This window comes from Chlorocebus sabaeus, chromosome 25 (assembly GCF_047675955.1).
Source record: "Chlorocebus sabaeus isolate Y175 chromosome 25, mChlSab1.0.hap1, whole genome shotgun sequence".
NCBI classification, from domain to species: Eukaryota; Metazoa; Chordata; class Mammalia; order Primates; family Cercopithecidae; genus Chlorocebus; species Chlorocebus sabaeus.
The window spans coordinates 69,202,473-69,215,968 of record NC_132928.1 but is presented as its reverse complement, the minus strand read 5'-3'; the positions used below and the strand labels follow the sequence as shown (position 1 = coordinate 69,215,968).

General features: G+C 48.3%; 1 protein-coding gene across 1 annotated transcript in view; it reads right to left on the bottom strand.

Annotated features, from left to right (window-relative positions):
- TRIM67 (tripartite motif containing 67) overlaps positions 1–9,896 on the bottom strand; it is a 53,852-nt gene extending 43,956 nt beyond the window's left edge. The window contains exon 1 of the mRNA XM_007989782.3: positions 8,749–9,896. Coding sequence (XP_007987973.3) covers positions 8,749–9,789 — 1,041 coding nt within the window. The 5' untranslated portion in view covers positions 9,790–9,896. The remainder of the gene's footprint in view (positions 1–8,748) is intronic.
- Between the last annotated feature and the right edge of the window lie 3,600 nt (positions 9,897–13,496).

Genomic DNA, 13,496 nt, shown 5'->3' with positions numbered 1-13,496 from the left:
GTCGTGGGTGCATAGCTCAGTTGACAGGTAAAGCTGACCATAATGCAACAAATAATTTATCGTGTGAGGGAAAGTCCTCATCTCTTCATTTGAGGAGGCTTGTTGTTTCTGAGTATTCATAGTTCACTGGTTTCCTGATTTTATAGATATCACCCAGAATCAAACTGTAAGGATTGGGAGATTGAGTAAGTACAAGTATGTGTCTAAATTTCCTAACACAACCTTGACCTAATTTTTTACAACTATGCGCCGTCTGGACAGATTTTTTTAGATGTCATGTGACTAAGGCCCAGCCTCTCCTTCTGGAGTGAGTGCTGGCAGGTGTCCACATCCTGTCTGATACGTCTGTCACTGAGGCCTCATCCATACTCCCACTTCCCGGAACCCAGATCACCTTGCCCTGTCCTTGTGAATCCTTTCGCACCCTCTCTGTCTTCCACACCACATCTCCCTTCTGTAGCCACTGTAGCCACATGTAAATAGAGAGCGAGTGCTAGTGATTTCTCACGTCCCTTATAGCTCCCAAACTCTTGCCTTATTTGTCCCAAAGAGGACACTGAAGCTCCTCCATTCCGTCCCCACCTTCGATTCCCTTTTCCTGCTGCCCCATTCCAGTTCAATGAGAGGTGGTGCTCCATCTCTGTTTCCCCTGCTTTTAAAAATAGCTGTCAGCTAACGCTTTATTTCTTCTATGCATAATTACTCTTCAGCTGATGCCATAGGCATCTGTTTTTCTTCAAATATACATATAGCATTCTGTTGCATTTTTACAGTTATTCAAAATGTACAGTGAGGAGCAATAAAGGGGGCCATTTTTGTTTGTTTGTTTGTTTTTAGAGTTGGGGTCTTGCTCTGTTGCCCAGGCTAGAGTGCAGTGGTGCAATCATAGCACACCACAGCCTGGGCCCAAGCATTCCCTCTGCCTCAGCCTCCTGAGTAGCTGGGACTGCAGGCACGTGTCACCATGCTTGGCTAATGTTTTTATTTTTTATAGAGAAGCAGTCTCTCTCTGTTGGCTAGTCTAGTCTCAAACTCTTGGCCTCAAGCAATTCGCCCACCTCTGCCTTCCAAAGTACTGAGATCACAGACATGAACCACCATGCCCAGACTTGTTTTTTGCAAAATTATTTCACAATTTCCTGTACAAGTTTAGCAAGCCCCTTCTTCTCAAGTTTCCTCATCTGCAAAATGAGGAGGTTGTAACTTATAATCGCTGTTAGAAAACAGCAGATCTTAGAAAATAAACATTTTTAAAACCCTCAGTTTCCCATCAAGAACTTTGCAAAAGGAAATTCCAAACTGGGAGGAAGGAATTTGCCGAAGTCCCTCCCAATGTCTGTCTGGATTCTCTGCTATTCCTGAGGTCCCCTGGTTGTAATTGTCATAACCTCCACCACTACCTGGGCAGCCACCCAACCCAAAATGGCTAAAGAGTGGATAAAGCATTCTCTTTGCTGCTTTAGAGAAAGCTAAGACACAAATTAATATGAAACCCAGGGTACAAACAGCTACGTAAGTTTCTTTTCAATCCCAGGAAAGCAGCAGAAAGCATTTCTCCAGAATTTCTTTCTCCTCAGGCCCCTCTGCTCTAACTCAGGAGGACTCATTCAGATTTGCAGACACTTCCCACCCTTTAGAGATTCCTGCCCATCTCTGGGCCAGGTGGTCTTTGAGCACCATATAGTTTCCTGGTACCCAGAGTTTGTGTAACCTAAAGATCCCGACTGGTGCCCAGGGTAATGAAATAAGACTCCAGTTCAAAGCTCTCAGACCCCCTAGAGGAGACACATCCACTTCTCAGATGACTTGCAGTGAAAGTCATGGGCCTAGCACCCTGGAGCACTAAAAGCAGTCCCATTAGGGCATTTCAAATTTTAAAGTACATGCAAATCACCTAGAATCTTGCTAAAATACAAATCCTGAGTCAGCAGCACTGTTTGAGTTCAAAATTCTGCATTTTTAATGAGCTCCCAGGTAATGCTGATGTTGCAGGGTGGAGGACCACACTTTGAGTAACAAGGTTGCAATCTAGAGGTCAGCAAATTATTTTCTATTAAGGGACAGATAGTAAGTACTTTCAGTTTTTACAGACCACAGCATCTCTGTTGCAACCACCTAACTCTTCCAAAAACAAATATGGCCAAAAGCCACCATTGGCAACAGTAAATAAATAAGTGTGGCCGTGTTTCAATAAAACTTTATTTACAAAAACAGGGAGCGGGCCACAGTTTGCTGACCCTTTCCCTCGTCTGTTTCAGGAATTAAGAGATTTCTCCCATCTAGAACACTCTATATTGTTGACTTCCACATGTAAGCTCCATCACCATGAATGTCTACTGCATAAAAGCCCTTCCATTGCAGGCTAAAAATATAACAATACCTTAACAACACAGTGACGACCACAGCAAACATGAAATATATTCATGAATAGTGACAGGAGGATTGTTCATTCACAGCCTTTGAGATTGTCTTCAACTTTTAAACTCTTGTATTTCTCTATATAAATAGTCTTCAGAGAGCAGATAAAGCAATTCAAGTTTGTGGATTCTTGCCTTCTTTTCTCAAACCCATTTTTTGTTTCCTAGATGTGTGTGACAAGGAAAGCATATTAAAAAGAAAAAAGCCTGGGTGCGGTGGCTCACGCCTGTAATCCCAGCATTTTGGGAAGCAGAGGTGGGCAGATCACCTGAGGTCAAACCCTGTCTCTACTAAAAATAAAAAATTAGCTGGGCATGGTGGTACATGCCTGTAACCCCAGCTACCTGGGAGGCGGAAGCAGGAGAATCTCTTGAACCCAGGAGGTGGAGGTTGCAGTGAGCTGACATTGCACCATTGCACTCCAGCCTGGGCAACAAGAGTGAAACTCCATGAAAGAAAGAGAGAAAGAGAGAAAGGGAGAAAGGGAGAAAGGGAGAAAGGGAGAAAGGGAGAAAGGGAGAAAGAGAGAAAGAGAGAAAGAGAGAAAGAGAGAAAGAGAGAAAGAGAGAAAGAAAGAAAGAAAGAAAGAAAGAAAGAAAGAAAGAAAGAAAGAAAGAAAGAAAAACATATTAAAGGAGTAACATAAGGGTTCTTTCTAATAGCTGTTCCTGAGTTACCAACCTACATGGAATTAAATCTAAGCATAGGGTAGGGCTACAGCCAAGGTGGCTTGAAGACAGAGGTGATGTTGGCACAGATAGTGTAAAGTGCTGCAGCCTCTAGTTAGGGGAGTCAGCTCATCTCCCCAGGGCTCTGAGCAGATTTGCAGTTGGTTCTTAGCCAGTCTGGGGCAGATAGGAGAGAAGCCAGCCTAGGCACTTCTTTTCCCAGAACTTCAGAGTTGGTAAAAGATTCAACTTCTCAAAAATTTAGGCTTCAGGGCAGGTGTGGTGTTGCATGCCTATAATCCCAGCACTTTGGGAGGCCGAGGTGGGTGGATCACCTGGGGTCAGGAGATCAAGACCAGCCTGACCAACATGGCGAAACCCTGTCTCTACAAAAATTGGCCAGGCATGGTGGCACATGCCTGTAATTTCAGCTACTTGGAGGCTGAGGCAGGAGAATTGCTTGAACCCGGGAGGCAGAGGTTGTAGTGAGCTGACATGGTGCACCACTGAACTCTAGTCTGGGCAACAAGAGCAGAAACGCTGTCTCAAAAAAAAAAAAAAAAAAAAAAAGTCAAAGGTTGGGCCCAGTGGCTCACACCTGTAATCCCAACAGTTTGGGAGGCCAAGGCGGACGGATCACTTGAGGTCAGGGGTTCAAGACCAGCCTGGCCAACATGGCAAAACCCTGTCAAAATTTGTAAAATACAAAAAATTAGCTGGGTGTGGTGGCGCATGTCTATAATCGCAGCTACTCAGGAGGCTGAGGCGGAATTGCTCGAACCCAGGAGGCGGAGGTTGCAGTGAGCTGAGATAGTGCCATTGCACTCCACCCTGGGTAATAGAGCAAGACTTTGCCTCAACAAATAAAAATTAAAAAAAAAAAAAAAATCTAGGGCTTCCATTCAGAATGAGAATGAGCATACTTCCATGCCACATGCTCTGAGAGCCCTGGCGGACTCTTTTCAGTTTGGACTCCAAACACGCTGCTTAAAGTTGGCAGCAAGTGTACAGTCATCAGCCATAGAGTTGTAGACTTCAGGCCCCCCGGAAGGGTTTTACCGAACACTTCTCCCTACCTAACTCTTTTGGCCCACCCAACCCCACCTGAAAATGCCTTAGGTGGGCCCCCAAGGCCTTGCCTTTTCACGGACCTTAAAATCCAAGAGGTCATAGTGAAGAATATCTGTACATGTTAAATCAATTGTTGAGGGAAGATCCCTAACTAGTACTAGTTAAAAATATGAAAATAACATGTCATCTTCTTTTTAAAAATAGTTCTAACAATAATGTAATGAAAATAGCAAATAATAATTATGAGAGAGAAGACAAATCCACCTTATCATTTCTCCCTGTAGTCCCTATTCACGTGAATTTTTAATTGTTTACATAATTTTGTTATTAAGTAGGTGTCATCTACAAAGGTAATCTACAAATTACCTTTGTAATTTGGAAACATTAGATATCTTAAAGTCAGGTATCCTTTGACATAGCAATTCCATATCTAGAAATGTAACCTGAGGAAATAATTAAGAGTGTAGGCATAGATTTAACAAACAAAATGTTTGTAACAGCAAAAGAAAGAAAACAACCCAAAGTTCAGTACTAAGGTGTTGATGAAATAAAATATAAATGCCTGTGATGAAATGGCAGGCAGCCGTCAGAAATGATGTACATTGGTCAGGTGCAGTCACTCTCGCCTACAGGTGTGATCCCAGGCTTTTGGGAGGCCAAGGTGGGAGGATCGCTTCAGACCAGGAGTTTGATTGAGACCAGACTGGCCAACAGAGCAAGACCTCGTTTCTACAAAAAACTTTAAAATTAGCCAGGCATGGTGGTGGGGTGTGCCTGTAGTCCCAGCCACTTGGGAGGCTGGGGTGGGAGGATCACTTGAGCCCAGGAAGTTGAGGCTACAGTGAACTGTGATCACAGCACCGCACTCCAGTCTGGGCAACACAGAGAGACTCTGTCTCAAAATATTAAAAAAAAAAAAAAAAAAAAAAAGAATTACAAATATTAAAATATTTTTACCTGTGATCATAGTGCAACTATAACTACATGTTCTTTGTCATGTATGTGCTATCCCTTTTAATAGCAGAGGTGCTTCCTCTCAGCCTTTAAAGCCTAACATACCCTTTTTACAAAATAAGGTAAGGCAGCAGGCTGAGAAGCCACCTGACTTTTGGCAGAGCTTTAAGATGTGGGAGTTGGCTGGGTGCAGTGGTCCACACCTGTAATTCTAGCATTTTGGGAAGGCAAGGCAGGAAGATCACTTAAGGCTAGGAGTTGGAGACCAGCCTGGGCAATGTAGTAAGACTCCATCTCTTAAAAAAAAAAAAAAAAAAAAAGACATTTGAGTGATAAAAAGTCCTGTCCTTCTTGAGTTTTCCAGGCCACACCCTCTCCCTTGCTTTTGTGAGGTGCTGACTCAGTGGGAATAGTACTCCTGGAGTATCAGTGAGATTTTCTTTTAAGGCTCTTTCTATTTACCATGGCTCTCAAAGAACTCCAGAAGAAGAGCTCATCTATAAAGAAAAAGAATTATTCTCTAACCCCAACTTAGGAATCAACTCCTAGCCAGTTTAATTCAGAGCTGGTCATCTGTACCCAGCTGGTCAGAGTTCTCCCTGAGTTAGGAGTTATAGATGTTGACATTCTGTGGCATGTCACACTAGGAAAGAGCTATGGTACACAGTAACCCTTTCCTCCAGTTTCAGGAAAAACAGATTTTCATAATCAAGAAGCAAAAACCCAAAAGCTCTCCTGTACAGTTACCCTTCCCTATCCCATCTTCACATCAGAGGCTCTTTGAAACAGTTAATCCTTTCCCAAGAAATTCATATAGAAATGTGTTTAGCCAAGACCTGAAGTTTTTTACACTGCTTTTAAAAGGTGATTATCAATCTTGTTTTAAAACAGATTTCAGTGTCATGTATATATGTCTTTACTTAAGAATCACTAATCAGAAGGCAAGCTGCAGTAATGCCAGAGAAAAATTAAAGCAAGGCTTTGATGACGGCTTCTTTAATCACAGGAATATTAGAGAAATGTTGCTGTCCCAGTTCTAGTTCTAGTGATGCAATGAGGCTTTGTCAAGATTCTGAGATTTTTAGATAACAACAACAACAACAAAATCCAGAGACTTTATGTTTTACTGTAAAACTTATATTGCCAACAGTGGGAGTCTTAATGAAGTGTTCTAGTTTGTCTTTCAAAAGTAGCCACCCTTGCAGCATACATGCTGGTCTAGATGTCCAGCCACAAAGCAAGACCACCAGTGTTTGACCAAGGCTCTCCCATTTATCATTTCTTTTAATTGCCAGCCCCCAGGTGAAATGCTCATAATAAGCACTTAGTAATTTTCCTTTCTGTAGAAATCAATAGTGTTTGCTGAAGAAGAACAGCAGCACTTCTATTCATTCTTGAAAACAGGTGTTCACAAAAGCATCTCGTAGTGTTTCTTCTGGATTTAGGAGGATGTCATAAAATTGAGATCCTGCATGGTCATATTCCCACAGTTTACACTGCCCACTGTAGGGGGCAGATATCACATGTGCTTCCCAGATTTCCTCATAACTTTGCATTGCTGGCTGAGGATAGAAATTTTATAAAACTGTTGTTGACACCAAGCAAGGGATGACCAATAATTTTTCCTGTACAACCTTAGTTCTTTAAACTGTAGCTCATTATACGACTCACTTTTCCATGTAAGACACTTAATTTCTCTTATAATTGCAAATTCTCACCTCGACTGTCTTTGGTTTCCACTCTTCACTAATTCTGAACATCTGAGTGGCAACACTCAGAATTAGTTTTGGCTCTCTAAGTGGTGAAGATTTAGCAGTTTGTGAAATCTGAATATGAGATATGGAATCTGTACTTCTTGTCTTGGTAATTGGTCACAGCCCTTTTTGCAAGTAATTTATGTATTTGTAAAGTGATGTTTATTCACTTAAAAGATGAAATAAGCAAGATAGCTGCAATTACTGTGAAGCAATATGCAACAAAATGTCATATGAATGATAACTAATTCAAGGCAACCATTCTGATTCAGCTCAAAGCTATTTTAGGACTCAGCATAAACACTACCAAAAGTTGCCAGCTCATGTTTTCTCTAGCTAACCAAGTCAATGAGGCCAAATGAGCACTCTTGGCTACTGCCCTGTAGCTTTCTGCAAATTCACTGGTTTTAAGTATTACGACTATACAAATCAGCAGTAACATTTAATGTTATTTATCAATTATATTTAAGGTGCTGTGCTAGAGGCTCAACATACAGTATTATACTTAATCCTTACCACAATTGTCTAAGTTTGATATTTTTTCCAATGGGTTTTAAATTGTGCCTAGACTCATACAGCTAGTAAATTGCAAGTCCTAAGATTTGGATACAGGTCTGTGTAACTATAGAGCAGGATTTCTCTCCAGAGCACTGTTGACATTTGGGGCTGGATAATTGTTTTGGGGAGTTTTCCTGTGCACTGTAGAATATTTATCAGCTTCCCTGGCCTCTATCCACTAGATTTCAGTGGAACCCTCCAGGTGTGACAACTAAAAGTGTCCCCAGTCATTGCCAAATGTTGGGGAAGGGTTGGGGTAAGGGGTGAAAATTGGACCCAGTTGAGAGCTACTGCTCTAGAACTAGGGATTTGACTACATATTTATCTTTTTTTCCTATGTATTATGCAAATTCCCCTCTCAAAGGTGGATTCCTAAAGTGTTTCACATTTGTTTTTTCTAATTTTTAATTCTAAAATGTTAAATTATAATAACAACATATGCTTATTATAGCAGATAATACTATAGAGTAATGATATATGAACAGCAAATCTATATAGGAATGGTTAGTTTCTTAGTCTCTTCCTTTCATCTGTGCTCACTTTTTGCTTATTTCCAGTTGGATAGCCTTGGCCAATTACTTTATTTTCCTCCTCAATTCAAATATTTCTTTCTGGCGGGGCTGTTTGGAGACCTCTTGCCTCTGCAGTGAGAGTTTACTGGTAAGAGCACACGGAATAATTGGTGTCTGAAGTTCCAGAGGCAGTTAGGGGTCCTTTCCACAAGATGCTAACTCTGCCAGGCCTAGTTCATTGACCTCTCGGGAAGAGAGTCCAGTTGCTCATCTTTGGCCTTTGGATGGGAAATTTAGGTGAATGTTAGAAAAACCAACTCTAGTCTTGACTTGGGGTCTGATCAAGGACCTGACCGGATTTTGATGGCGTGTCTCTTTCTCGCAGTATCAGATACAAGGACACATTGCCGCCATAAGTTGCTGAGAGTGGCAGAGGGGAAAAGGAGATCCTGCATGCTTTAACTCAAAAGGGACCATCAAAGTAACTTATTAGTCAGACTTTGGGAGTAAAAGAGCCCTGTTTCTGCGTTTTGGGTGCCCCGTGCCTACATAAATCCTAAAACTTCAGGTGGGTGGGGACCTAATAAGTCATCTTTCCATACCCTTCCCATCTCCAGCATCCAGTCCAGAGTACCTGGAGTTCCTTACGTGTTTGTCAAATGACTAACTGATGGAATGAATGGCTAGTAAGTGAGGTAATTCCTGCTTGACCCTCTGACCAACTTTCTGCCAGTTCTCCAAGGAAGAGGCCAAGAGCCTTTCTCCTCATACCCTCTTCCCTGGCACCTGCACTCCCGCGTCCCGGGGGCTCACCTTGTGCTGCTTCCACATGGCCCCCAGCGGCTTCACCTCGTGCTTGGCATGCCGGCCCTCCTCCAGGCACAGATAGCACACCGGGGTTCGACAGCTCACGCAGTACATGCTGTAGTTCTCCATTTCATGCTCGGGACACGTGGGGAACTTGCGGGCCGTGCTGCCCCCAGTTGCCCCGGCCCCCGCGCCTCCGGGGCTCTTGCAGCCGCTGCCTCCGCTGGGGGCGCCCTGGGCGGCGCTAGTGGGCCCAGAGGCTGCCTCGGCGGGCGCCGGCGGCGGCGGCGGCTGCACCAGACGATGCTTGGCGAAGGGTCCCCGGGATGGATGGCACTTGAGCTGGCAGGCAGCGCAGTAAAGGACGTCGCACTGCTCGCAGAGCGTGGCTGCTGGCTCTGGCGGGGTGCGGTCGCACAGCTGGCAGATGGCCACCGCTGCAGCTGCAGACGCCCCCGGCACGGCCCCGCGGCCCTGCTGGTACCGCTGCACGATGGCCTCGAGCAGCCGGTTTCGCTGGAAGCCGCGCAGGCCGCGGTGGTCCAGGGAGGCACTGCGGTGGCACTGCGGGCACGTGATGGAGCTCGAAGACGAGGACAGCGAGGAGCAGGCGGCACCCCGAGCCGCGGCGGCGGAGGAGCCGGGTGGTGCGGGCACCATGGGCAGCACGCGAACCCCGTTGGGGGACTTGAGGCTCGGGGTGTAGGACCCATAGCCGCTGTCTGTCTCGCTGTACAAGCTCAGCTTGTCCGCGTGGTCTCCACCACCTCCCGCACCGCCGCCGAGGCCGCCAGCTGCACTCCCGCCGGCACCGCTGCAGGCCGGGCCCGCCGCCGCGTCGTGCTCCAGAGAGGGAGTAGCAGCGGCGCCCGCCGGCAGCCCCGAGCCCCGGGAAAGCAGGAGCGGCTGGGGCAGGTGCTGCTCGCCATCCGGGGTCTGCACCGCGATGGTGCGAGCGCAAGGCAGGCAGACATTGTGGGAACAGGGCAGGATGATAGGCTCCCGAAACAGAGAGCCGCACACGGGACACTTCAGCTCTTCCTCCATCGCGGCACCGGCTGCCCGCGCTGCTCTGCGCTGGGGATGAATGGCCGGAGCTCGGGAGACTGGCGGAGGAGGACCAGCGTGGTGCGCCCCGGTGAGACGGCGGGCGGGGGCATCACACGGGCATGCCCACTTCACAGCCGAGGGGCACGCCCCTCTCTCTGTCCTGTAGCCACCGCCCTAAGATGATAGAGGGGCGAGAGAAGGGAGGGGGTCCTCACCTCCTGCCCGCGAGGCTACCGCACCGGCGGCTTCAACCTGTGGCCAGAGTCCGAAGCGGGTCGGCTGCCCTCGCGGTGGCCTGTGAGGAGCTTTAGGTGATGAATCAGCACCAGCGCCGCCGCCGGCTGCAGCGCGCGCCTCCTCTCCACCCCAGGACCAGCGGCCGGGCTGCTGTGCGTTCACTGCTTCAGCCCCTGGCTCCGGTGGGCGGCTACCCTGAGGACCCCCTTCTGCCTTCGCCCAGCTCCTTATCGTGGTGATCTGGAGGTGAGCAGGCAGGTGCGAAGGCCGCTCAGCTGCGGGGCTGGGATCAGCACCACGAGGCGGTGGACAGCGCCCGGGAGCCGAAGGTGGGGCTCCAGCTGCCCGCTCGCCGACCCCTGGGCCGCCACCCACCAGGTCGCTGGGGCCGCGGCCACCTCGGCGGGACCCGACCGGCCGGGAGACAGCCGCTCACCCTCCTCCTCGGCGGCTGCGGACGCCGGCTGACTGTGCCCTGGGGCTTCCTCCCTGCTGCCGGGATTGACCCGCTTCCCTGGTTCCCAGCTGCTGCTCCTGCGGAGCCTCTGACCTTGGCCGCGAGACGCTGCAGCCAGCGGGCGGAGGGCGAGCGCCCAGCTGGCTCGGGAATCCCCTCCCCGCCTCCCTCCAGCCTCTGCCGCTGCCTCCCCGCGCGGCGCGCCGAGGAGTTGTAATTTCCAGAGCAGAGAGTAATGGGGAGGAGGGGGAGGAGGCTTCAGCTCAGCGAATAAGGGCTCGCCTCTTGCTGCTAGGGAATCAAGGGGCAATTTTAAGGGTTTTGCAGAGAGGATCATTGTTAATAACAATCCATTATTTGGATGGATATTGCATCTTGAATCAGTACAACGCCCTGCCCCGCCCCGCCCCTGCCATCGTCTCCCTGGGCCACTCCAGTTCCATCCCCCACCCCCAACCCACTGCCATAGAAGGGTGAAAGCGGGGTCCTAAAAAGACAGTCGTTTAGAAATGGATAGGCAACGTGGCCTGACAGTCGCTTCCTAAACTATGATAAAGCAAAAAAATGCAAGTCACAAAATGTCGGGCAGCCTGAAGTCCGAGGGTGAGGTTTTATTTATGAATTGAACCACAAGCCATTTTGTCTCTTCGTTTCAACCAAGGGTGCTCATCCGCGTTCCAGGTCAACGGTGTGCACGGACTGAGCGAGGACACGCGGTGCCGCTCACAAAATGGGGCTTCCTAAGAAAGGCGAGAGTACGCCCGGGTAGGGTCCTGGGAACCGAACGCCCCCAGACCCAGCCCTACCCCGCTGCGGATGTGGCGGTGTGCGGCGGACAGCAAGACGGCGAGCGGCAAGGCGGCGAGCGGGGACGTTCCTTTTATGAATGGGAAAATCTCCACATTCTCCAACGCCAGCCACGAGCTGCGGGAACAGCCTCCCACCCGCTGCCCCGGCTGTTTGGTCTGCTCGGCTGTTCTTCCCCGCTGCTGCCGAGGGAAGGCTGGGTGGGAGAGGCAGAGGTGGGTGGGGACAAGCAGAAGGAAGGGCTGGCAGCGCAGCCGGCTCTGCCTACAGAAGTTTCAAGCTGGCATGAAACAGATACAAATTAGAAAATCGTTTATTTAACAGCGATACGAATATCGAAGTCACGCCTCCGCCGGTTCCAAGGTTCTCCATGCCTCTCCCGTGCTCCAAACAAAGACTAAAGACTGGAGTTGCAGCGCCAGGCGCGGGCCCAGGCTTCTACTAGTTCCCGGGTGAGGAGGCGCAGGCTGGCGGGGTCAGGCAGAGGGAAGCTGCAGCCTGCGCCGAGGCTTGGGGCTCGGTGCCTGGGGGACAGGAACCCCTGCAGGGGGACCACTGGGGCAGGGCGTGGCGACGAGCTCCTGGCGGCAGCATGAAGGCCCAGAACCTTGGAAGTCAGGACGCCCCGGGACCACTGGCCCCGCTCAGCAGCTCGCTTAGGCTTTCCTTCGCTCGGATCCTGAACTGCCAAATGAATATTGTCATAATACTCATGTCTGGGAACTAAACCAGCTAGTTGTAAATACAGACGGCGTTTCCCACTTTCTGTTTTTGTTGTGGGGGCGGCGGTTGGGTCTCGCTGGGTCGCCCAGGCTGGAGTGCGGTGGCACGATCATAGGTCACTACAACCTCGAACTCCTGGGCTCAAGCGATCCTCCTACCTCAGCCTCCCAAGTAGCTGGGACTACGGGCCTGTGCCACCACGCCAGGCTCTGTTTTAAAATCGTATGAACCTTCAGTCCAGCTTTGCGGCTTGCTTCTATTTTGTGTCAAAGTTGAAGAGCAGGCCAAGCTAAGGCCAGATAGAGCATCGCACAGCATTAAGAGACCTGACTCTACTTCCCCTCAGCTGGGGGGCTTGGAACAACGATTTAACCAGGCATCAGTAGCCACAGATGGGAGATGGTAACAACCTGTCCTCATCTGCCTTGTGTAGATAAAGCCACAATGAGCTGGATCCTGCCTGCAACTCTCAGATAAGCCTTCCAGAAATGGGCTGTGGAATCTACAGGGTCATATCAGAAATGCAGTGTATGGGTAGGTCTGTAATTGAATGCACTTAAAGATGCATTCTGTGACCCTAGCAAGTGCCATCATTTACGCCGGCTCAGCCCAGCCTCCTGGTGACCACAAGGGAAGTCACAACCTCTTATAGTTCTACTGTGAACAGGTCTGCCCCAGACCAGTAGTCACAGGGCTGAGGTCCAGTCTGCTTTGTCATTTTTGGACCAAAACAAACTGCTTGGGGGTAGGGGTGGCCTCCTGGAGGGGTGTGTAACTCCTTTTCTGCACAGAAGGACTTAAAGTTCAAGTACTCCTCCACTCAGGCTGAGTGTGGCTTTGTTTTCCACGGGTAGGAGGTGATCTAGTACATCAGAATTCTACACCTATGCATTTCTCACGCACTCTTGTCACCTAAATAACAAAGACACAGGCTCTCTAAAAGAAGAGAGGTTTATTTGGGAAAAAGGTACCGCAATGGAAAGATGCTTGCCATAGTAAACTCTGTGTGTATTCAGGGAGGTAACAGATTGCATCATTGTTTTGAAATAATTACCCTTGGCTAACATATCAATAACAAGGGTGATGCTAGTTCAAGGCTGGACAGGCAGTTGCTGGGCAGATGTCCTGATAGAAGTAGTTTTTGGTGTAGGGTTGTGATGGCCTCTGTGCAAGGTTGTGGGTTTTGGAGTCTTTTGTGGTCGTTTTTGTTATGAGGCATTTATGCATGAAAATTCTCCCTTCATGGCTCTATTTGTCAGAGTTTTGTTTTGTTTTGTTTTAACATCAGTGACTCCATTTTGATTCTGACAGCTTTCACACTCTCAATTCCTACTGCCTTAATTCTACAACATAAATCAGCTTATCCTTGCACTGTACTTTTGCTAAAACATTGTGCATGTGGGAGATTAGCATCCTATCACTCCTTTGTTTGAACTGAAGTTACAAAGCTAGCTTCAATGCTTCACTGTATATAATCACA